This window comes from Physcomitrium patens, chromosome 10, assembly GCF_059467195.1.
Source record: "Physcomitrium patens ecotype Gransden chromosome 10, ASM5946719v1, whole genome shotgun sequence".
NCBI classification, from domain to species: domain Eukaryota; kingdom Viridiplantae; phylum Streptophyta; class Bryopsida; order Funariales; family Funariaceae; genus Physcomitrium; species Physcomitrium patens.
In genome coordinates, this window is record NC_143419.1 from 15460860 (window position 1) to 15485356 (window position 24497).

Sequence of the window (24497 nt, forward strand, 5' to 3'; positions counted from 1 at the left end):
TTTGTTCAAAAATATTGGAATTCAAGATTAACAAACTTGGTCCTATATTATGTAGAAAATCAAAACCATATATTCAATAAAGTGTACAAATTTTTTATATTGAGTATATATGTGTTTCTTTTTTGTAATTTGTTTTTCAAGATTAAAATAAGATGCATGTTTACAAAGTGAATTAAGGTTCATTTTGTAAAATTCACAATTACATATTTGGATTCTACAAAAACCACTTCTAAATATCATACATAGAGAGTTTAACATAGAGAGTTTTGTCCCACATATTGTTTAGATGGATGTCTTGAAAAAAATCTTACATTAGTAATTTAATTAAAATTTACCAAGTTTACATTAATTGTAGAGATAAGAGCCAAGGATAGGATCTCTTTACTAAGACCATCAAGTATATGGGACAAATATTAGTGCATGTAACTTCATTTGTTAATTTGTAAATTCACGTCATATAATTTTGAGGCATCAAGTCTTCTATTCTTTTCCTTTACTTTCTTTTGAACTACTCTCCCTCTTCATCTATCTTTAGGTAAGTCTTCTCTACATATTGTCTTTCCTTGAACTATTCTCATCACTTTTAAACTACAAACTTCCAAAGTAAGCAAGCATGTTGAGAACGTTTAGATCTACCTAAATTTTTTTATTAGATAACTATTATTTTCTAATAATTATTCTTTTTAGAGGTAGATTCTAACATTGTTGGCTTTTATAAAGAGTGTAAATTTGATCTTTTTATTGTTAGTTACAAACATCACAATTGCCTTATTTAAGTAGAAGAAGATAATAATATTAACAAGATATTTTTAAAATCACTTAAAAAAAACTCAAATTAGATTATATATATATATATATATATATATATTCATTTCTGCACAGCACCATCAATCAGCTCTCAAACTATCATAGTTTCAGCTTCTAGAACAGTTGATAATCCAGTTTCAAGAGCAACAATCCTGCAATGAATCGATCAGCTGCAAGGCTGTGGGCAGTGTTAGATCAGGCAGTGTTAGATCAGGTACCTTGTTTCCTAGATCAACAAGGAAAAGAAAAGAAAAGAAATGAAAAAGTATTTCTGAGGGAGACGATGGCATGAGTCGACTTAAATCCAAGCTAGTTTTTCCTGTACAAATCTGGGGGGATGTACGTGTTGATGTCTTGTAGCTCCGGAGGAGCTGGTGAGCTCGTGATGCAATGCAGCAGACTCCATGTGCTGCCGGAATACTGTTCATTTGCTCATGAAAAACGGTTGCGAATCGATGCTTGTGGGGGTCCAGAGCGTGTGACAATGTAGCCTACGAGGATGATCACGGCTATTGTCATATGCTAGAAGAAAGTGACGAGAGTGAAGAATGCCATGTGTGAGGCTGATCCAGTCGGGTGGACCTCTTTGCGTCCTTTCAAGGATGCGGTTATGATAAGTTGGTTTGAATAGTTCAAGACCTAGTCCTTAGCTTCTGTTCTGCTGGTAACTGATCGACTGCTAGATCTGTACAAGGGATGATGTTGTCACGAAAGACGCTGTTGGCGCTCCTGCTTCTGGTTTTCTACAATTTGCAAGTTCGTAACCATGAGGCAGGTGGAGCTGCCCCTTCGTTGATTGTTTCTGCTGTTAAATATTTCCAATGCTGATTCTGATCTCACTGGTTTGCGCAGGTGTGTCTGAACTGAGCATTGTTTTGAAGCTCTCCCCGATGACCCTGCTGCCGGTTCAGATGTGTTCTACATTTGCATTTCTAAGGGAATCGTGAAAGAAGCTATCGCTGTGAGCTAAAAGATCGATTACTGTAGATGATTGTCAGCGCAAAAATTGAGTTCTGGGGGTACAGTTTCATAAGGATTCGAAGAGCGTATCGTTTGTCTCGTCGTCAAAGTGTCCTCTAATGATATCCTGTTGTCCTTTGCGCCAGGATCCCACAAGTGCCGCTGCACTTGGCAACCCTCGAGTTTTGTCAAAGCTTCAAGGCAACGGATCACTCCTGAGCACCTGTAATTCAGACTTTGAATGTGGCTCAGGCTTGTATTGCTTCAGTTGTCTAGCGGGAAGAATAATAGAGATTCAATTCAAGTGCATTCGGAGAAGGGTGAAGCCAATCTATGCCTTTCCAAAGGTCAATCAATCTCTACCTACGACTTGCTAATCAGCAACTGGGATCCAAAGCACTCAGCTACTAACCCTCGGCGATAAATTTAATAATGTTCACACTCAACGAGGGACCCACGAATTTGTACTGATCTATGAAGATGATGCAGGGTACGTCTCTGCCGTTCAATAAATACTCGTGGCTCACAACACACAACTCCTTTTCCATTTTCGGATCTTCTCCGCAAACTGGCGCCCCAATTGTCACCTTCTTCAACCAAGAGGACAGCGTGCTAGATCAACTCAATGTACTTACTCACAAGTCTGTGCAGTTGGCCAGTTCCGAACGGAATAGAATGTTTGTGGTAAAGTTTAGAAAGACCAATACGAAACAATACAGTCTCTTTGCAAGTCGAACGCTCTGTGACTGTACTAACAGGTTTGCAAGTCGTATCCCCCAATTACCCTCTAATTCTAGACAGAATGGACTTGCAGAACGGAGTACGAGGGTTGATGCTGGATATGTACGACTTCCGGAACGATGTTTGGCTTTGTCATTCCTTCGGAGGACATTGCCACGAATTCACCGCATTTGTAAGCTAATGTATTGTCGCATAAATGAGAATTCAAGGGTAGGACAAAATCCCTTCAGGATTCAGTGCACAGCTGATGGTAAACTTGACCCCATCTGACTGCCTCAACACCCAAATTGGATGCAGAGGCCGGCAAACGAAACGCTGGCAGAGATCAGGACGTTTCTGGAAGCAAATCCGACAGAAGTTGTCACCATTTTCATAGAAGACTATGTGCTCACTTTAAACGCCATTACAAAGTTGTTCACGAGCGCGGGCCTAACGAAATACTGGATGCCGGTGGCCGTGATGCCATCTAATGGTAGTTTGTGGCCAACCTTGGAAGAGATGATTCAACGAAATCACAGGTTGGTTGTCTTCACACAAAACGAAACGAAGGAAGCAACGGAGGGAGTGGCGTATCAGTGGCGCTACACAACTGAAAATCAGTGTAAGTTCTCGTAATCCTAATGACTTAACTACAGTGATTCATTGTCGTTTGCTCCTTAATGGTGCTAATTAGGAGAAAAAAAGTTGTTAAAGATGATGAATGACTTATTTATGCAGATGGGGATAGCGGGCTTTGGAGCGGCTCGTGTCCAAGACGGATCAATTCCACAGTTCTGAATGATACGAGCCGGTCTCTCATCGTACAAAACTACTTCCCCACCAACCCCAATGCTATCAATGCGTGCCGAGACAACTCCGAGGGACTCTTCAACATGTTGAGAACGTGTTACATTGCCGCTGGCGACAGGTGGTCCAACTACGTCGCTGTGGATTTCTATAAGGTACACACACAAGTTGCTCTAACTCTTCATTGCTATCTTGTTACACATGCTTAAAAGCCTCTTCAAACCTCGAATTAGGGCAGTTACCAATGCACAGAGGTCGCAATGTCAAGCTCAAAAAACACAAAATTGAATATGCAGAAACCCTGACTTGAGTCGATGGATTTAAACCTTCACCGGTCGCTCGTTTCACTGCAGAGGAGCACTGGAGGTGGAGCGTTTCATGCTGTCGATTTCTTGAATGAGCAAATGCAGTGCAGCTGTCAAGATGCTACCAAACCTTGCTCGGTAAGCTTCCACCCTAGTCCGCTTCATAGTTCCTAAACCACACCGTGATTAAAACATCTCGGTTCCTCAGCTTCCAGTACTCTCCGTCGTGCTTCGGGATTATGCAAATCATCTGGGTGGACTGGATCGGGACCCACATTGGTAATATGGTCGTCAGCGGCTCCGCGTCTGACTCTTGTATCTTGTGCGTGACGAAGTGTTTACCAGGCTGATGTTGGGCACGAATTCAAGGGCCAGAACAGGGAACGTTCAACCAAGCTTGCCAACACTATACGCACACATATTCACACACACAAACCAGTGGATGGCTTCCGAGGAGCATTCTTCCTCGTGACCACCATCAGCACTTGAAGCCTTTCTCCGAAGTGTAGATAGCAAATGATAGCTAGAAGAATAACCTTTCCTACAAGGGCTGAGACAAATTGCTTGAAACTGTGCACAAGTACCTCAAAATAGGATCCAGAGAATACACAAGTTCTGTATGTTATACAAAAACTGTTCCAGGGGATCTGTTACAGATTTATGGTGCAACGAGAGAGTAGTAATGTGGAATGCACGAAGCTCAGCAACTTGCACCGATTATTGCAAGAAAGTTACAAAAACAGACAAACAAACATATGAGGGTGCGTACATACAAAAAGAAGTCTTTGCAATTGGGTATCACAGCAGACAATGAGTACAATGAAATGAATGGATTTGATGTAGGAGTGACTTCTTCTGAATGCCATTGCTGATGTGATAACTGTCGTTTTAAAGCCGATATGAAACTGACGTTGGGTTGTGCTTGAATGCTGCTTAGTTCATCTTTGTTGTCTCTTCATGTTAGTTTGCATTGGAGATTTGAAATTGACCACTAGTTTCATGTGCACATCTTGGGTTTGAAACAACATTAAGAGAGTGGTTCTGTATTTGTTTGAAGTGTTTACTTTTTTGAAAAAAAAAACTGATTATGTGAAGAGTGTATTGTGATTTAAGTGAGTTTATTTTATTATTATTATTTTTTTTTTGTCTGTGTGCGTGTGTGTTTTTGTTTGTTTGTTTGTTTGAAAAGTTGATTTTTGTGATTACATTATTCTTTTGTGCGATTTACTCTGACATTGTATTTTGGCAGTTAGTTCTTTTGAGTATTTTTTTAATAATTTATTCTAAATTTCAACTAGAGCAACATTCCTTTGATCTTGAAAAACATGTTAAATAATAAAATTTAAAGTGTCAAAGAAGCAAAATTGAATGTAGTTAAATTGACACAACAATATTTTCTTGGAAACTATCATATTTTATATTTTATTTGTATAAAATTTAACTAAGTATTTAAAAAAATATTGAACAATCAAATCTATGCTACCAAATGTACATTTGTGTATATTTATGAATGTCTACATATCTACTTTATATATAAAAAAATAATATTTGTTTGTATATTCACAAAAAACACTAATTTTTTGAGGTTATTAGCATTGTTTCCATATATATATATATATATATATATATAATTATTTATTTTTGAAAAACCACAACTAATATTGTATATTGTGAAATGCTTCAATAACAACAAATGATTTAGTAGCTAAATGATTTTCACAATCATTTAGCCTTTTAAATAGATTTCTTCCAGTGTATATGTATGTGTATATATATATATATATATATATATATATATTCTTTTTATATATCTGATTTCAAGAATTAAATTTATTTATATAATTTTATTACTTAAATTATGTAAAATTTAGTTATTACATAATTTAATTTGAGCTATATAAATTTTATAAATTTTAAAAAGTGAATAAAGTTTCTTAAAATTTTAATTTTTAATTTAATTTTTAAGTTTTTTGTTTTTTATCTTTTATGCATTCTTTTTGTTTTTTTTTTTGCCTTTTTGTGTATTTTTTATAAATTTTACGTGGAAAATAAATATATAATAAAGTTAATAATTAGTGAATATAATTGCTTAAGGGCTTTGTTTTATATAAAAAAAATTGCATTAATATTAAAATTCTTATTTTTTTGTGTTTTAATAGAACATTACTATCTCAAAAGAATGTTGCATCCAAAAATAAAATAAAATATATAATTTCTATGCATTGGGATACATTTTTTGAAATTTAATCTAGTAGACCTCAATATCAGATTAAAAGCTTTATCAATAAACATTACAATCTACTAGCAAAAGAAATTAATTGCATTATACAACATAATGCATATTCATTTTTTTTTAAAATCAATATAGTTTGTAAAATAAAATATACATTGCTACTATAATTTTTAGTCAATATTTCCACTTCAATAATTTATACACTTATATGTTTCATAACTAGTCAAGTTCTATTACATAAACTATTTGCAACATTACTAGAATATCAATTTTCAAAAGAAGCTAATAAATTAACACTGTGTTCATTTCCAAAAGATTTAGACACTATACAATAACCACTTAAACACCAACTTAATCAATATTATTCATTAAAACACATATATATATATATATATATATATATATATATATTTTTTTTTTTCTAAAGAAAAATCTATCCTTGATCAACAACATAATTATTTATTATTAAGAATTTCTAAATTATTTATTTTTATAAACACAAACTCCCAAATGATCAATATCCAAACTCATATTACATTTTTTATTGTAATTTATATAACTTGGAACAAGATAAAAAAATTATGACATGTTTCTAATGATAATAAATCAATAAAAAAATGAATTTTTATTAATAATACTACAATATCTACTCTAACATTGTTCAAAATCACTTCAAATACTTGTTGAGAAATTAGACTTGAAATTGCACAGATATAAAGAAAACACATACACTTAGGTGATCCTATGATCCAATCAGTGCATTTACCTTCAATTGATTTTATATGCAACATATATAACTTCGATTAATTTTAAATACAAAACATATACTTGTATCATGTCCACTTAATTTTAGCTGAGGCTTTATAGGTTTGCATGTTGTTCAGGATTGCCAAGATAAGACATACCTACAACATTACTTGTCAAAGATTACCTCAAAACATAACAATAATATCCTCAAATGGATTGATTCTTGTTGGTCATATTGCAAAAAATTTGGTCCAAAGTCTTACACAATCCACAGAAATTGGTATCCAAGAGATGGAAAATGACAAAAGCGTGTGGTCTCCGAAGGATCATGAAGCCACCGACAATGAAACTGCCGCTATGAGACACGCAGATTGATGAACAAGGTTTTGATCTTCTTTCCGTTGTCGTCAACTAGGATGCCGTCGATGGAATCGCTCACGTTGTCGACCAGTGCCACAGTCTGGCCATCGTTAAGAAAGAAGGTGATCACGCTGTTGTTCATGCGGTTGGTCACGGTGAACCAGCCACTCCTGCCGTTGCTAGTGCATGTGTGGTGCATCCACTGATTTGGCTGGAGTTCGTCGACGGATTCGTTGGGGGTTCGGCGTCACCACTACCGTGTTGTGCGATGTCCAGTTCCGGATCTTTACGACATAATTGACGTTGGTTAATGTTGAGACGACCAGAGCAAGTCGCAACAGGAATGTGAAGCATGAATGAAGTTGTGGCAGAGATGATTTAGTTTGTGCCATTCCGGTTACGGCCAGTGGCTACGCACCCGCCAACCGTGTGATGTAATCACAGGTGAAAGCTCAAATGGTTTTCGATGCGTCTAGCCGGCTCAGTTTCAGAGATCAGAACAGGAAGTTTGGCGGACTCGGGGCACTTGGAAACACAAATTCCCATGGTTCCTACTAACCATTGACACAAATACAATAGATATATATATATATACACATATGCTTCTATAATCGACTCTACACAGAAAGACAAGAACGCGTCTGATTTCAAGGAAGTCAGATTTTTAGTTCTGCGTTTCTCGATGTCAATCTTTGTCTCAAACTCATCAACGTGGCCACGATCTAAAAAAAACTTCACAGATGTCAAAAAAGAAACTCAGGGTACTACATCCTACCTCAACGAAACCCACGAAATCGTTCTGTACCCGATCGTATCGAGTAGCACAAAGACATCAATCTTCTCGAAACGTTTTTAACGACGAGTGTGGCATAAATGTAATGACCGCGGCCACGTAACTCATCTCCACACCGTTCCTTCTTCGCAGTCCGGTCACAAGCTGGGTACTAAAATGCAATAGAGCAAGCGATTGGATAGATGGACACAAACAAGAAGCACGAGTATGTGAGTGAGTGAGATGAGGCCGTGTGGGTGTGCACGGAGGAGGAGGATTCCGTCCCGTGGAGCCTGGATTGGGGATTTGCAACGCAACGCAAGCTCGGCGAAGTAGTAGTTGTTCCACTACGACCATAACTACTACAATTGCATGCAGATTAGGTGATGTGCGGGTGGGGATATGCTCTTGCCGGACGAGGAATTTGCGTGATGCTTTGTACAGAGGCTCATATACCGGTTCTCTAATGGGGAATCTTCGGGCCTGTTTCGGAGCCCGGCATATTTCCTGACGCTTTTGAAGGAGCCACGTTTCTCTGCCGCTGCTCAAGGGCTCGTGTGCATGTATTCGTTCGTTGGTGGAAATTTATGTTGGTATAGTTCATTTTTAGTTGGTATTGTTTTGTGACGAGATTATTTTATTATTATTATAAAGATCATTGTGTTTTTTTTTTTTTTTTTTTTTTTTTTCAATATTTTTGTTGACAAAGTAAGAGCAAAATTTTGACCAATGAATACGTTTGTTAATATTCTTCGTTGATTATAATTTTTAATTTTTAATTTTTATGTTGTAGCTCTTGTATTTATTTATTTATTTTTTACTTTCTTAATTTACATGATGAAATAAGTAATTTATTTCCCCATCACTGTGAAAAAGTGTAACTTGATTGGTAATTGTATTGGAGAATGAAGAGCACTTTATGACATTGTTGTAGTTTTCTTTTTGTTCTAGTTCCACTAGATCATGTTCATGTGCAAAGACTTGCACATGTCTCTTCTGTCTTTGGATTCAAAGTCTTTGGTTAATGAAAACCAACATAAGTTAATAAAATTCAAATGATTGAATGAGTATTGAATGAGTAATAAGTAAACGAAGAATAAGTTTTCTCAATGAATGGCTCTATGTTCACAACATGTCTCTTTTGTTAGTGAATAGAACAGAGGGGAATTATCTGAAAGTTCACGTCGGCACCGATAAAGTAAAAGGCAAAATGAAAATGGTCGCCGTGGATTAGGGTTTGTGATTTTCCCCGCAATTGATTCGTGAACACCTAGACGCACAATATTTGCTTGTGCACGTGCGGGATTCACGATTGAGGGAATGGAATCGAAATTGCGGTAAACTCGATTCAAAGGATAATAGATTCTGTGTTCCGGAAAGCTTGGTTTTGAAGACAGACGGCGAGCTTTCAAGCGAACGGAAAGAGCAGGTTGAGCGACAGACTAGACCTTGGTCTCGAATTTCGCGGGGTTTGAGTAGGTTCAATTTCGAGCGATGGGAGGTTCGTGCATGCTTGGCGAATCGTATCATTTTTAGGATTCGCTGGATTGAACATGGCAGGTTGCGAGGGGCCTTAAGAAAGTGAGGCGACTTTAGAGAAGACGAATTGTAGGTGAATTGTTTGCTGAGCGTGGGCTTTTCACTCAGGTAGCTTCTCTTTCTCGTGAGTGTGTTGCTTGAATTTGCACGTGAATGAAACTGTCTGGTTACTGTTACGGTCTACTGAATTGTTCTAATTCCTAGGAGAACGGAGAAGCTAAGCATGATTATAAAAATTTGTGTTTTCCAATCGATTGAAATTGCGTGTTCTCCAGGATATGTAAGTAAAGTTGGCCGGAAGAATGTGGCTCTTTCTTTATTAAAGCGTAATCAGTCCTGGAGAGATGGTTTTATCAACTCCGATAACAATCCCAGACTCTTTAGCTCAAGATCATCCTAACTATGTTGGTCCATGGCTTGTGGAAATAGGTTCTGTTGAAGATAAGCTCGCACGTTAAGGGATGGAAGTAAGGCCTGAAGCTGGTGATGCATCTCCTGCGAAGAAAATGAAGAGGGAAGTCTTGGGAGTAGAGATGATTTTGAAGCAGACCGCGGAGATAGGGATGGTATTGGTTGGCATGGCAGCCCTTCGAGACGGTGCTCCGCCTACTTCATTGGAACGCCATTTAGCGATCAAGGCTTATTCGAATTTGGAAGGGCTGGTAGAATGTGTGGCACCTAATGATTTGGTGTCGAAGAAATCCTTGCAATCCTTGATTCAGCAATTTAGCTCGCCACAGGTATTGATGCGTGTGGTACGAACTTTTGTTGTGTATGCCTGTATTTTGTTAATCAATGATTGAATCAATTATATTCCAATCCCTTTTTTGATCTGTTTCTGTGTGTGCACAAATACTGTCCTTGGCAATGCCGAAATTATAAATTATTGAATCTTATTACTGGGAGAGTTTCAAAGTTAATGTTTTCACGGAAGTTTCACTGCACTGATAAGCCTCTACTAGCCCATGTGAGTATATAAACACTGAATGAGTTTATATACTAATTTTCGTCTTTTGTTGTGAAGGATTCCACCTTGCGACCTGTGTCGTTACCAATACCAGCGCAGGATGTTTCGACCCCCGCCTCGGTAACTTTACCAGCACCAGCATCTACGAAGGCTGCAAGTACTTCTGGCAAGTGCCTTCCTAGCTTCTTGTGTTCTAGATTTCTGAGTAACCATTTTAAAGTTTTTGTGTGTTTAACTTTTATATTGTAGTTTATGAATGTGAATATGCACCTTCCCATTCATGAACATTTTTCGTGTGATTGAACTTAATAGAATCTACTCTTCAAGTTTGATCTCAGAATTTCCTTTATGTGAGTCTGCGTCACTTGGCAATTTTACAAGTTGCTCGTTGCTAATTGCAAGGGATTTTGAGTGCTGTCGTTTTCGCCTTGGTTTCCCATTTGCCATATTTATTTCGTATTTATCATATGCATAATGTCAGATCTATTACGGTTGTAGTTTATGTTGTGATCATTTTCTTAGCAGTATTTTATTATCTTATTAATTTATTGCGATTTCTCTCTCAGGAAAAAAATCAAGTACTACCTCTATTACCGCAACATTGAAGCCTGCAGATAAACTAGGTGCCTCCAAAACTCCCATGACTCCCTTAAAAGATTTTTCAAATGTTTCGATTGTTGCCGTAGAAGATAGAGTTGAGAAAGGACCACCAGCCCTTGTCTTTAAAACTCCCTCAAAAGATTCTTCAAATGTTTCAATTATTGCAATGGAAAAAAGTGTTGAGAAAGTACCAACGGGCCTTGTCTTTAAAACCCCTATTTCTCCCTTAAGAGATTCTCCAAATGTTTCAATTACTGCCATGGAAGAAAAAGTTGAGAAAGGACGAACAGCTCTTGTCTCTAAAACTGCTGTGTCTTCCTTAAGAGATTCTTCAAATGTTTCAATTACTGCCATGGAAGAAAAAGTTGAGAAAGGACCAACAGCCCTTGTCTTTACAACTCCCATATCTCCCTCAAAAGATTCTTCAAATGTTTCAATTACTGCCATGAAAGAAAAAGTCGAGGAGGGGCCAACAGCCCCTGAAGCAGAGATTGTGGAACGAGCACGTGAAGTAGAGGCTGTTGAACCTCAAGTTGACCAAAAGAAATATCTCCAGGAGATTGCCCTCGAAGTAGGCTTGTTAGAATCGGAAGTTGTCACGACGGTGTTACCAGAAATGGCGAGTGCATATATGAATTCGCCAATCACATGTGGCATTTGCAAGGTACTGGTAAATGATTCAGCAAGTGTCTTGATTTGTGATGGATGTGAAACTGGGTTCCACTTGATCTGCCTTCAAGCTCAAAAGGTCTTGGATATTCCTGGAAAGGACTGGTATTGCACAAAATGTTTGACGGCTAACGGGGGTCGACCAAGGCAGCCTATATATGGTCCCATACGCCGAGGACCAGGAAGGCCTGGTTCCAGAACTACGTGGATTTTGAAGGTACTACATGTCACGAATATGCTCTCTTATTAATAGATGGTATCATATTGAATTACTGTGTTATATGGTTACTTCGAGCATTGTATGAGAGGATGAGTAAGGATAGAGATGGTCTACAATTTATTCCAGACTTTCAGGTTGTATGTGATGTACTTTATCGCTGGTTTATCTTACTTTAGCTTTGGCTGCAGAGTGCCTGTGGTCACCACTCAACGAAAGTGTCATGAAGACCTGATGTGCTTTTAAAGAGGAGAGTTCGTAATACTGGCGCATCTCACGAAAGGGAAAGTCTTAATTTCACAAAGGCATCACTGGAAGTTCATACTGCGAAGGATTCTCATTTGGATTCGTCAAAGGCATCAGCAAGCCTTTCATGAACAGAGCATTCAGTGTGAAGTTCAATTCTTTCTTTTGGTCTGATAAATTATTATCTATTTTCAGGTATGTAATGAATCATGCTGGGAACTGCATACATAATGAGGTGTCAATTGTTCCACGTATTTCAAAAAGTAATAGAGTTCCTCCACGGGTGCGTTTCTCTTCTGTCTTCAAGCAAGTCGGAATTACTGATTTGTTAATCTCTCCCAAGAACCTACTTATCTATGTTTTCATATGTTATCTGTCATGGTTGCAGGCGCATAGTTGAAGTCAAACCAAGCTCATTTCAATACTACCTGAAAGTCTCGAACAGAACGTAGTGTATCAGTCTGAATATGAAATCATCTCATTTTTTAGTGTTAAGTAGTACTTGATTCTGTTTATGTAAGTCGAGTGTATATTTTGTAGAAACATAGGCTTAGATCATTCAATGTACAATTTAGTTTTGTGTTACTACTGCCGGTACCTGTTTATAGACGTGAAAACAGCCCATTGCTGTCATTTATGTGATGTGTCCAACCTTCTCCTGATAAAAAGCCTACCTTCGCTGTGAGTTTTTTCTGCTCGAGCGTAATGGGCGGAGACAAACCGATATGAAGACTGATTCTACTCCAAACCTGAAGTTGAGGTTGCATGCCTGAATATTTTATTCCAATTATTGCCAACATTATCAGTTGACATTACACCTGTGCAACTCTTCTGATCCCATCCGTCGAAAACCTTCGGGGCAGACTGGCTGGCCATTGATAGTATATGAAATTGGTATGGTGGACGACTTCGCAGCTGAAATTATTTTCCTTCCCTTCCATCTATCGACGGCACATTTTTTAGAAGAAAAAGCCTAGGTTTGATCCAAGCACACCATCTATACTAGTTTTGAGATTTTTACATTGCTGTTTTGGTGATATATCCCTCTAGCTGTTGATCTTAGTAATTCGGTCGTGGTTTTAAGCTGTTATATATTTTTTTTTATTGTCTCTAGATCTCAAAGTGCTTTATGCAGCTTTCCGCAAGGTCAATAACCAACTAGCCGCGTCGACCTGTTTTGATAATTGCAGGGGAGGTCTTCCAATACGTTCAAACGACCAGTAGCGTAATATGCTGGGAAGTACTTACGAAATGTTTTTGCAGATTGGTGCCGCAGTTCCTCGTTCTAAAGTCGGTTAGAGATCAATCAATTGCTTACTTCAAACATAACTCTCGGTATTGCTGTAGTGGAACATTCGTGACCAAATCTGTCGAAGGGCAGTGATCCACCTCATTCAATATCATTAGGTAATTTTTGTATTCTAATCTCACTAGTTAGTCTCTTCTGCTCTGAGAGTAATGTCCTTGGGATTTATATTCGGGTTCATGAAGTCACTAGCTGAATGATTGAGCAACAATATAGCCGTCATAAGATCAGTTGGAGAAGTAACTACGAGTTCAAATCAGATAAATTTGAGTAGTTTCTAACACAATTTCCGAGATTATACGTCAACTTGTGACTCATAGTTGCATTTATATTGTTAAAATTTTGTCGCATTAAAGTTAGACACCATGGAAATAAAGTCCTTGTTAATTATTCTCATGTCAATGGAATGTTCCCGTAATTTGATGCTATATTTCTTGCCTAAGTGAAACAGGAGTGCGTCACATAGATCAAGTGTTTTGTCTTAATTCAAAGTGGACCTTCAGAACATGAGATTAGACAACTTTATGGAGAAGAAATCAATGAGGAGAACTCGTTAACAATTAATCACCGCTTTCTATTTGGCTTGGCGCTGCGACTTGGTCTCGATTTCTTGGCACTCTTGGAGCGGTTTCCGACCATGTTGGGAGCAGCAGTAACGGAAGGCTTGAATTTATACAATTTGGAAGTTGGATGTTTATGGATACGGCCTTTGCTGTGCAGACGCTTCACGGCAGACTGCAGCATTTTCATGGTGGTGGATTTGAAGGGTGTGCCGCCATACCGCTTCTCCATGAGGCGCTTGAGCTTCACCATGCTGGCTCCTCCCTCGTGCTTGAGTGCATGTTCTACGTCTTTCAGTAGTGAGAGGTAGGTAGGGGTACGGCGACGATGTTTAATAGAGGAAGATTTCTTCTTTGTGATACCTCTCGATGACCTTATTGCGAAAGGCTTGCGACATTGTACCGAACGTCGCCTTTGGGCATTTTGTTTCATGTCTGAGTGAGTTTAACCTCGTTTTTCCTCCTAAGAAGCCCTTGAAGTCCCAGGGATCAGCAAAGCCTATTGCTATTTGAGCACGATTGTTGGCTGGGGCTAATAAACTATGATTGTAAAGAAATGGATTAGTTTGTGCAAGGAACTGTAATATCTTCTTTATTCAAGTTTGCGAATAGCTGAGTAATCTAGTCTGCGAACCGACAATAAGCTTGGATCACCACAAGTAATACACAGCCTTAGAGCTGGCGTGCATACTCGATCAAGGAAATGAAAGTGCTCCAAGACTTTTCAACAGCGTTTCAACTCTCGTGTTTTTCGAGAACGTTCTAAATCTAACTTCACCCATGCCTCAAACTCTGGAAGAAGTCCAACTTGCTTGAAACCTTCCGAATCCCTTATTACAATCAACCATGTATCGTATTGTACGTTCGTATCTTGATTGTTGATGATCCAATGCACGAAGGAGAAGGTAGAGAACTCACGTTCTTTCTACCCGGCGTCTTTATTCTTGAAGGAACGGTTACAACACACTATTCACATCATGCACATTGTGGATCAAGAGCGTACAAGACAATTTGCCTAGTGGGTGACACTTGGGTCACGTTGCATTCAGAAAAGGTGACCATCTCACTTCAGCGGGACATGGAAGCGTTTGACATGAATTCTCAGAGATTCTTATTTAGCACAACAATTTTAGAATTGGGAATTCGGGTGCATGGTCATGCAGCTCGCCCCCTGCAAACCTCCTTATTTTACTGACATGTGAAGTTGTCTTGAACTGTGTAAACAGGGTGATAATCAGTAGGGCAAAACTCGTTTCTCATATTCAGGTGCTTGCTCAAGGAGGCGAGCGCCAGCACCTCGAGTGAATTTCCTAGCAAACAAGTAGCACGGAAGCGCTTTGCCATCAATGCCACAACGTTCGCGCCGTGAAGCTGCCACGAAGTGTATCTCATTAATGCCCTGACAAGACGCAATGCTTCATCGTCAAATTTCGAACTTATGGTGGAGTATATGTATATATCAATAAGATAAAAGACTTCATGAAGAGAACTAACTATACCTGGATGCCTTTAATGGCCTCTAGAGTAGTTTTTGCGGCGTCGAATGTGATGGGATGCCAACCTCGTCTATCCATGGTGTGTTGATGAGCACTTTTCCATTGACTGTACGTCACACCTCGCGGCTCAATTTCTTTCTCCAAATTCCTCATCTTAACAGATCACCCACAAGTTTAGTTCGAGTCTTCCCTCTCCATACACAATTTCGGTATAAAGCAACTAGAAAGCTCAAGTTCCATGACAATACAATTAAAAGAGAAGACAAAGCTGGTCGGCACTAACAGCTAAGAGCGTTTGTAGGTAGTGCTCATCAGGGATGCAGTTGCTGTTCCAATTGTTCTGCAATGACATGGATCTGGTCAGATACAATGCATCAAATCTACACCGCAACGGCATTGTAAACGAGATATGCGTTTCATGGTGAAATACTGAAGGCATGGGTGAATCTTGGCTTACATTTGCAGATGCAGCAAACTCAGGCAATGCTATTCTCTGCAGCAAACCAAGGATCAAATAATCAAGAGAACGACGTCATATCGCTGGATAACGGCTTAGTATCTTGTACAGAAAAAGGAATTAGGATGCGTCGGGAAAATAAGGTCCAGGCAGAGAAATAAGTCCTACCTTGCAGTAACGTTGAAACACCGGAAACACGGTGGAGTCTTTGACAACTGCAACTGCATGCTTGCGAATCAAGACAAACCACTGCCATATCCCACCAGCTCGTGATCATTTCCTCAACTTACAGAACATCCTCTTCTAATTGTGTGCATCACTACCTTTGTTCACATCCTTCGTGAACACGAGGAGCCGTAAGAGAAAGACGAACACAACATGTACCTGCGAGCCCTTGCGCCACTTCTCCTTCCAAATAGCTGGTGCCATCTTGTGATTGTATCGCACGTCGTGAGCGTCCTTAAAGCTGGTGTGCGGAGGGAAACCACCATATCAGTGATCACAAACAAAACGGCATCTTACAGAATTGACTCTTAATCAAATCGCGTGTGCCCTGTGCTTGGATGGACGGTTCATCAAGGCTCAGCAAAAGTATCTGAGAACAAGTGACTCCATGAGGGAGAGTGACATGGACAGTGCACCTGTCAACAAAGCTCTTCTGGCAGAACATGACATAGTCATAGATGTAGCGGAAATTGTACAATGGAATACAGCTGTCAGATAGCAGAATGAAGCGCTGGTTGAGAGGGTCTCGGAGAGCCTCCTGTAGGAGCAGACGCTCCGCTTGTAACATGCTGGCCTCTCCCCACTCTACCTGCCAGTTGACATCCTGTGCTCTCAGCTTTCATTCTCCAACAAAATCACAAACAAGAACTCGCAAGAAAAGGCATGCGAACATTCTTACCTGCAATGTACAGCGCCGGATTACCGACAACTTGCAGTGATCTTGCTGAACTTACCAGAACAGGTTTTTTTAGCTGCCTGTTGATGAAGGCCGAGCACTTGGTGTTGTTTTTCGTGTACATAAATCCAGGTCTTGCGTGTATGTAGACTGTGTACTTATCTTTCCCTGCTCCCTGAATCCCCTCCACCTCATGAGTAAAAGGAACGCATCACTCAACCTAGAAAAGTAAATGACACCCATCAGGAGTCTCTGGTCTTTCTGTGACGGAGGGGTATGATCTCCGTAACTTGTGAGCAGGTACACAATATCGCTGCATGACTGCCGCTTCAGCAATCAAGCCATGGAGCGGGCACCATGGATACAGACTCTAAAGCAGGCACCACAGAAACAGGCATGGCCTTGAGCCAATTGTACCTGGAAGAAATGCTCCCACACGAAGTCCAGAGGCAGCTGGTGGCGCACAAGAAACAGAAATGCAATTTTGGAAGGAGGCTCCTTGGGTTGCTTGCTAGTTGTAGGAGTGAGGAGGGGAATGGAGGTCGGAGGCTCCAATTCAGATACTAGAGAGTGTAACTTGTAGAGAACTGCGAGAACGAGTAATGTAACGACTACTGGCGTGAGCATCCAATTGTAACGGCCGGGCTGCGCACGCGTCAGCGGCGACCCGTGTGATCTAATCTTCATGGCTGCGATTGCGGAATGTGCGTCATCGCCCCGCTTCTGCGAGCCTCTTGTTCACTATCACGGTCTCAAATTTGAACCAGCTATGGTGGTCATGGCTGCCGCTCCACAACCTCTGGAACCGGAGCACTGGCCCAGTTGCCGAACTCAGACACGCTACCGATCCCACCATGAGCTTCTAATTGACACACCTATGTTGCAAACAGGTAGCGGATCTTGCTTACTAACTAAAATCGCCTACAATGGCTCCGCTGCCGCAGTTTCGTCACCTGGCTGCACCACGCAAAAAATTAGAAGCGATTTCCTCAGTACGAAAAAAGGAATGCTATCCATAAAAATTCGAAGAACGCAGTATCACAGCAAATATGTAAGAGGATCACTACCACGGCTGAGACAATGTGGGTTAATATAGTATAACAAATTTTATTTATTTCACGAGATAAAAAGGTGTGCAGGAGCCATTTGGATTCAAACCCATAGAGAATGTTGCTCACCAAAATTAGAATGTCGAAGGAGGAGAGTGCTTCGCAGCCTGGCGTTTGTCTGTTCGAAGCAACGACCCACGCAGAGAAATACCAAAAGGCAGAAACCCTTACACTCGGCCATGGTTCTCTTCAAGAACAGCCATTTTCAATGTGTGAGATTAGTTGCGATGGGGCGATACAACCCATCGTTGAAAACCGAAATGCCAAGCTGAACCTCACGAATCGAAGCCTGCTCGCGGCGGCAGGTGCAGCGCAAGAATCTGCCAACATAGAAATTTCCGAGCAGAATATTAAGCTGGATGAGGCCGCCATGTACCACTCAATCTGCAATCAGGGAGCTCGCCCAACAGCCACTTCACTGGACCCACACTTGGCGCTTCGATCGATCAGCACCGACTTACCACCAACTCACGTCAACGACAAGCTAGTATTGGGTCAACAGCCTTTCTCTTCCCCTCCATCACTCCCTCTTTCACTCACTCACTCACTCACTCACCCGTGACCCGATTGTCACTCTGCCACACTCCAAAGTCGAGAGCACCATCAAAAAGCCAACAATCATCATGAAGAGTTTTTATCCACCATCGCTGGCGAATCTTCGACAACACTGGACGACTCTTCCAAGAGCTCAGACTCCACCACTACTACTACTACCACCACAACCGCTTCTGCCTGCCTGCCTGCTACTGCTGCTGCATCACTGGGGCCATACTCGCGGCGTACTATCAACCCTGGGCACACATGCTCCTCCAAAAGCTGACACATACCCATGTGGAGACGCCACCATCAGGCTTGTTTCTCTCTCGCTCACCCCATCATCATCATCATCACCACACTCCTGCTCACGGACGATCGTGAGTTATCTATCCTCCGCCTGTTGCCGAGCTAAAAAGATTTTTTCACTTCAATATACCACTCACACTACCCGCTCGTACACTGGCTAGATCTGCAGCCCCACCTGCAGGGCCTGAGCTATCGGCCGCTGATTTTCAGCCTGCAGAGGACTATGTCGTTCTGATTCTCCAACATGAGGAATGTTACAGCTTGGCGATTAGCTCAACTGCCAATCGGCATGAGCAATTGTCTCGAGAAGTCACTTCACCGACGAAATAAGCCACATCAATGAACCATCCGGAATCATCGGAGGTCGGGGGACACTCGCTGGTGCACATTGTGATTGACTACATCGATGATAAATAAATAATTTAATAAATACAACATTTTAAAAAAAAATGTTTATTTATAAAACGGACGCTACCTCTCCAGCTCCCATTCCCTGCAGTTAACGTCGCACCCAGTCTGATGTGATGCAATGCGATGAAACGAAATGAATGAGCGAGTGCAGCGATGCTTGAATGCACGCATGTGATCACACGCGCGGCGATTGTCGCCATCGCGCTAAACTTACATCTTTTTTCTCTCTAGCGTGTGCCCGCCGCAGCATATCTTTGACGCGCCTCACATCATTCGCTTCAATTTATGGCACCACACCCTCCCAAATCACCACCCCTTGACGAGTTTTATTTTTCTTCTTTCTTTCTGTCTTTTTTCTCATTTTCTATTGTCTCCACCAACGCCGTGTACGACAAAGCTTCAATTCTCATCTCGATGTTTTATTTTTATTTTTTAGAATACTGCAGACATTGAATATGCGGTGTTTTGCATCATTGCAGTGAATGGGTATTTTAACTATAGGGCCATCTCACGGGCCCTATGTATGAAATCATTCGCTTCAGTTGGCGTTGCTTTTGTAGCCTAGAATGGCACTTCCTCGGCCAGATCGGTATAGAACAAGATTCACTGTTTCCTTCGCAACAAAAAAATCTGATAAGATAAAAATATAAAATAAAATAAAATAAAATAAATCCACTTTTCACAAATTATTTGCAGCTCTGAATTGAGTTTCTGTTTTTTGTGGTATTTATTTATGGGAGAAATGGAGGAAATGAGTGAGAACTTCAATATGGGTTCTGAGTGCCAGGTCAGAGAATGATGAGGTGGATGTCCACGTCATCCATGTTGGCTTAGGCTGGGTGGGAGGTGGATATGCAACAAAGAGTCCTTGAGAGTGGATAGGCATGATAGTTTTTGCTCTTGTTTGTTCTTTTTTATGTATGTATATGAATGATTAGACTTAAATTCAATCGTTCTTTTGCACTCTTTAATATGATAAGTAGTTTTGAGACGAAATCAACAATAGATAGATAAGTTGTTATAAGTAATAAAGATTATACATTGTTATTTTTCTTACTATACGATTGGATACTTGTATAATACTTTGGCTTTATATCTTTTAGGAATAAGTAATTATTCTAATCTTAGTTTACCTCCCATTAAATATGTGATGATCACATTGCTTGCAAAATATTAGTAATATGCTATTAATAACTATAATATTTTTTAAAGAATTTTTAAAAAGAAAAAACCCGTATAATTACATTATAAGTCATCACAAAGTAAGTCATCATCAATAAAAATTGTGATATCAAGGTTGTATCTCTTTGTAAATAGGATGTCTTATCTAGTCCCCTTATACTTCAAATATTTAGTGATATTATTCATGTTTGATTTGGTTTAAATTTTGTTTGTAAATGAAGTTTTCTTTTTAAGAAACTCCAATCCACAATTAACCCTTACTTAGTTTCAATCTTTGTTGCTAAACACTTACTCCTTTAGTATAAGGGAGTAAGAAATGGTGCAATTGTGTACGTGCCTAACTGACTACTAAAGCAATGCACCAACTTCTTAGCCAAGGCTCAACCATCCTCTCTCTCCAAGCACTCCTCTTACATATATATATATATATATATATATATTTATATTCAATCATAGATATATATACATATATATTCAAGATACATTTTGACTCTATGCTATGATCAAATATTGAAGTGACATAATACAGTGCAATAATTTTACTAATTTGCCCAAATCACAAACTATGTTTTCACTTCTGTAATAAGTAGTTGAAATAGTGGTTCTTGCATATTCCTTTTGTTTTGTTTTGTTTTGTTTTTCTTACAGTCCAGTGCACAAGTGGCTGATATAGTCTATTATCAAGGCCCTTTTTTCAAATCGATCATAAAGCTAGCCCAGTCTTTGGAGCTACTTGCTTTATGAGCTTTTGGCAACTATGTTGATTTGCTAGGACAAATGGGCCACTAACTTATGCTAGTGTTTCAAGCAATCCAAACTGCAACACATTTTTGATGGATTCAGCTGACAAATACAAACACTCTGCAACATCGTTTACCAGCTCTTCCACAATGAAAGCCACATTAAAGTCCTCCATTGCAGATTCAGTTTCTTACCCTGGCAATGATGTGAATAGACAAAACCAGTTACAGATACTAAGTACTGTTTGCATGCCAGAAGTAAATGCTGGTGGACAACAAAGGCATCTTTAGAACGACTGTAAACTCGTGGCAGTGGCGCATTAGACACACACTCAGCTACGATGAGTGAAGAGATCACGCTGTTCCTTGGTTTTGCGACACACACCGCTTAAATGATGGGCATCATAGAAGCTTTTGCAATGGAAAACTCTTGTAATTATCTATTGACATTAAGCGAGACGCACGCTACCTGGGACAACTTTCATTGCTCGGCTAACAACAGTAGCAGTGACATGTTAGTTAACATGCCTGGATCGAGAAGAACACCTGTTGCGGAGGAATGGACGGGATGCGGTTCCTGAGCGACATCACTCGACCGGGTCGGTGAAGAAAGTTTCCATGCTCCAGCCAAAACATCGTGAGTCACCCACAGTTGTGCCATTTCAAGCCGGTGACAACCCCGACCTCCAGATTCCGCAGAAACTCAGGGCAGCTCCGTCGTGGAAAGATATCCACCGTGTCACAGACCACGTCGCATCGAGTGATTCGCTCACAAGCGAAGATCTTTCTCCAAAGCCACTTGTCACGACGCTGCAATTCACCGGCCTCGTCAGCGGCAACCATTTAAAAACTCACTACTACTTCCCCGCCACTGCAACAGATCTCGCACAGTAGTTGACAGTAGTTGACAGTAGTTCCAGCAAGTTTGCAATCAAGTTTGAGGTGGTCTGTGAGAGTGAGAAAGTTTCTTTGGAGCGCACACGAAGGGTTTTTTTTCTGTTTCTTTTCTCTTTTTTCGTTTTTTCAGATCGAACGTAGAAAGAGATTTACAAAGATGCATGACAGGAGGGATGGCCAGGGAGTTTACACTCCAGTTGCTCCCGCTGGAGTAGCAGGCACAGGAGGAACGGCAAACTATCCCGCGAGTCAGAAAGATGGGTATGGCTACGACGCAACCAAGGGTGCGAACACGATGCCAACGAAGGCTGGCTATGGTGGCTACACCAATTACGACAACAACAACGTCAACAAGAACAACAACAACTATGTGCATCCGCATCCCCAGCAGCAGAATCAGAAAGGAGACTACGTCGCCACGCCCATGAGCTACGGCGGCGACGGGGTTCCCATTACCGTGGACCGGAAGCGGCACCGGATGCGGAACGCGGTCTTGGGTGCCCTTGCGGTGTGCTGCTGCTGCGTGGCTTTGTAGACACACGACACTGGGCCTATTCCCGTTCGTTCACCGTATTATTGCTTATTAGTTGGTTGGTGCTGTTGATATTAGTTACTTACCACATTCAAAAGGATGGTGATGGTGGTGCTGCTGCCGGTTAGTAAATTGACTACTGGGTTGGTTAATTAATCAGGTATTTTCATGTGGGTGAGAGTGCATTAGTTCTTGAGCAATGGCAATTAGACATTCTCTTCATGCCAAATTGGCCTCTCCCATTTGTATTTTTTTTGTATATATATATATATATATATATATATATATATTTGGTAACAACTGAAATTCTTCAGATTCAATGTGCACATATGTGGGCAAACAATGTCCACTTATTTGTGTGTGTGTTTTTTTTTGGTTTACAAAATGTTACGAGGTCAGTATTTTTTTTGATAGGTTTCTATTTGTCTATGTTGACTGTTTTTCTTGTTAACTCACCAACTACTTTATTATTATTTATTTATTCATTTTTAATATAGTTTTTATCTCATTTTTCAGTGTAGCTATGGCATGATATTTTCATTTTTTTCATTTTTTCAGTTTATGTGTTGTGCATTCATACAGACTGTATCTATGGCCATAAATATGGAGTTAAGTCCATTCCTTAACATTCACTCTCTCACAGAATTTTCTCAAAAAACGAATTCAAGAATGTTCTAGTTTTCTTCTAAAATATCAACAATACTTTTCTTCCTTTTTTCAATTTTTTTATAATAAACTTGGAAAAAAAAACCAATGCACAAACTTCTCTATGAGATATTGCATCATGAAATGTTACAGGTTTGAAATCAAAGCCTTTCCAAACAAGGTTTACAATTGTTTTAACCCTCATTAATCCTTGCACTGATTTTGATCTTTCTAGTTCTTCTGATCTACTTATAATAATTTCAAAATGTGTCTTTGTGATGAGCAATGTCCTCACAAACAAGCGTTGTAGCCATAATATTATTTTTTAGATGATATTTTACTTGGGTTACTTGTTTTGTTGTCTCAATGCAAGACACTTACATGTCAAAAGAGCCACACCATTAACTCTAATTAGCATGCAAAAGCCACCAATAGTAAAACCTTAAATCTACCTTCACTGTCCTGATATCTCTTTAAATTCATATTTTAATTCATACACACAAGAATAAAGAACATGTCTATTGAAGTAGATTGTTGTAGTTTAGTATGTGTTAAAAATTTCTCTTGAAAAAATCAACGCAAAAAATATTCTTTTAATTTGAAAAAAAAAATCAAAAATCAATTCATGATTTTATGGTTGTCTTCCAAGTTATAGTAAATTCATATCACACGCATTTTTTCTTTAAATATTACAAATAACTACCCATTTTAATTCAAATCATTGAACAGATTTTGTTACATTATTTATTTTTTAATTTTATTAAATTATAATGAAGCTCTATCCACTTAAAAAACCTGGCATTCTTAGAAAAATCATGTTATGGCTACCTTTGGTGATATGTAACATCCCACCAACATTTTTGTAACAATCAAATTTAAAACGATTTGTGTAACCTCCAGTATATGAATTTTTTGTTCCAGATATATATATATTCTACTTTTTAATTTTTTTAAGGATTTTGTCTTATTGTAAAATCTTATGTATATTATATGAAACAATACATTAATTGTTAAAGATAGAATTGTATACTTTTCTATTTTTTGAGATTTTGTGACAAATATACAGTTAGATTTTCTAAACATATTCTAAACAAAAGAAGATATTTACATCTAAGTAAACTTATTTTAATAAGTCTACAGAATGTAATGACTTTTGTTTTAAATACAGTTCTTCAAGTATCTTATTGTCTTAAAGTAGTAATCCTCAACCCCTTAAAGCACTTTAATATTTTAAAGAAATAGAATAAAGTGCTCTTTGGTGCATTAAACTAAATTCCAAGATTAATATGATCATTGATACAAACTGATGCAGTTATCAAATACAAGATCAAAAGTCTCTATCTCTCCATATATATATATATATATATATATATCAATATATCTGGTTAAAAGTATTGGTTCACTAAAGTTTTTCTCAAAAAATTGTTCTGAATGATTGCTTCAAAGAATATGTTGGAAATATCAAATTG

At 39.2% G+C, this 24497-nt stretch overlaps 3 protein-coding genes across 15 annotated transcripts; 2 read left to right on the plus strand and 1 right to left on the minus strand.

Moving 5' to 3' along the window:
* Positions 1 to 1191: 1191 nt before the first annotated feature.
* Positions 1192 to 4441, plus strand: LOC112287904 (PI-PLC X domain-containing protein At5g67130). Of its 12 annotated transcripts, none has more exons than XR_016505249.1 (8): positions 1192 to 1578; positions 1914 to 2114; positions 2257 to 2451; positions 2582 to 2680; positions 2806 to 3109; positions 3226 to 3449; positions 3591 to 3737; positions 3945 to 4004. XR_016505249.1 is itself a non-coding variant. In XM_073536865.2 (8 exons), exons 2-8 carry the CDS (start codon positions 1887 to 1889, stop codon positions 4086 to 4088), a joined length of 1284 nt encoding a protein of 427 aa, XP_073392966.1. In that variant the 5' UTR covers positions 1196 to 1578; positions 1660 to 1886; the 3' UTR covers positions 4089 to 4441. The 12 variants fall into 12 exon arrangements, 10 of the variants coding, with proteins under 10 accessions (XP_073392966.1, XP_073392970.1, XP_073392965.1 ...); XR_016505248.1 differs by having other exon boundaries at positions 3935 to 3994; XM_073536865.2 differs by having other exon boundaries at positions 1196 to 1578; positions 1660 to 2114; positions 3648 to 3737; positions 3945 to 4441.
* Positions 4442 to 8962: 4521 nt separating this feature from the next.
* On the plus strand, positions 8963 to 14415 carry LOC112287647 (uncharacterized). Of its 2 annotated transcripts, XM_024530871.3 has the most exons (9): positions 9009 to 9140; positions 9272 to 9358; positions 9680 to 9990; positions 10275 to 10383; positions 10784 to 11703; positions 11895 to 12144; positions 12338 to 12926; positions 13140 to 13356; positions 13976 to 14415. In XM_024530871.3, the coding sequence occupies exons 3-6, from the start codon at positions 9712 to 9714 to the stop codon at positions 11928 to 11930; spliced, it is 1344 nt and encodes a 447-aa protein (XP_024386639.1). In that variant the 5' UTR covers positions 9009 to 9140; positions 9272 to 9358; positions 9680 to 9711; the 3' UTR covers positions 11931 to 12144; positions 12338 to 12926; positions 13140 to 13356; positions 13976 to 14415. The 2 variants fall into 2 exon arrangements, with proteins under 2 accessions (XP_090110004.1, XP_024386639.1); XM_090253878.1 differs by having other exon boundaries at positions 8963 to 9358.
* A 487-nt stretch (positions 14416 to 14902) lies between these two features.
* Positions 14903 to 17990, minus strand: LOC112287649 (glycosyltransferase BC10). Its single transcript, XM_024530874.2, has 10 exons — positions 17848 to 17990; positions 17087 to 17626; positions 16728 to 16844; positions 16410 to 16582; positions 16153 to 16234; positions 15937 to 16017; positions 15769 to 15804; positions 15595 to 15651; positions 15315 to 15464; positions 14903 to 15214 (listed from the first exon to the last, which is right to left on the minus strand). The coding sequence occupies exons 2-10, from the start codon at positions 17354 to 17356 to the stop codon at positions 15050 to 15052; spliced, it is 1131 nt and encodes a 376-aa protein (XP_024386642.1). The 5' UTR covers positions 17357 to 17626; positions 17848 to 17990; the 3' UTR covers positions 14903 to 15049.
* Positions 17991 to 24497: the final 6507 nt, after the last annotated feature.

What these genes read in the sequence shown, in the direction of transcription:
- LOC112287904 (XM_073536864.2), top strand. Translation starts at nt 1,504, where the DNA reads ATGATGTTGTCACGAAAGACGCTGTTGGCGCTCCTGCTTCTGGTTTTC. An exon ending in GCCACGAATTCACCGCATTT is followed by an intron (nt 2,681 to 2,805) that starts GTAAGCTAATGT and finishes AATTGGATGCAG; the next exon opens with AGGCCGGCAAACGAAACGCT. An exon ending in ATGCTACCAAACCTTGCTCG is followed by an intron (nt 3,738 to 3,944) that starts GTAAGCTTCCAC and finishes AGTGTTTACCAG; the next exon opens with GCTGATGTTGGGCACGAATT.
- LOC112287647 (XM_090253878.1), top strand. Translation starts at nt 9,712, where the DNA reads ATGGAAGTAAGGCCTGAAGCTGGTGATGCATCTCCTGCGAAGAAAATG. An exon ending in AGCAATTTAGCTCGCCACAG is followed by an intron (nt 9,991 to 10,274) that starts GTATTGATGCGT and finishes TTTGTTGTGAAG; the next exon opens with GATTCCACCTTGCGACCTGT. An exon ending in GAACTACGTGGATTTTGAAG is followed by an intron (nt 11,704 to 11,894) that starts GTACTACATGTC and finishes CTTTGGCTGCAG; the next exon opens with AGTGCCTGTGGTCACCACTC.
- LOC112287649 (XM_024530874.2), bottom strand. Translation starts at nt 17,356, where the DNA reads ATGAAGATTAGATCACACGGGTCGCCGCTGACGCGTGCGCAGCCCGGC. An exon ending in AGTTTGCTGCATCTGCAAAT is followed by an intron (nt 15,652 to 15,768) that starts GTAAGCCAAGAT and finishes ATGTCATTGCAG; the next exon opens with AACAATTGGAACAGCAACTG. An exon ending in ACCTACAAACGCTCTTAGCT is followed by an intron (nt 15,465 to 15,594) that starts GTTAGTGCCGAC and finishes TGATCTGTTAAG; the next exon opens with ATGAGGAATTTGGAGAAAGA.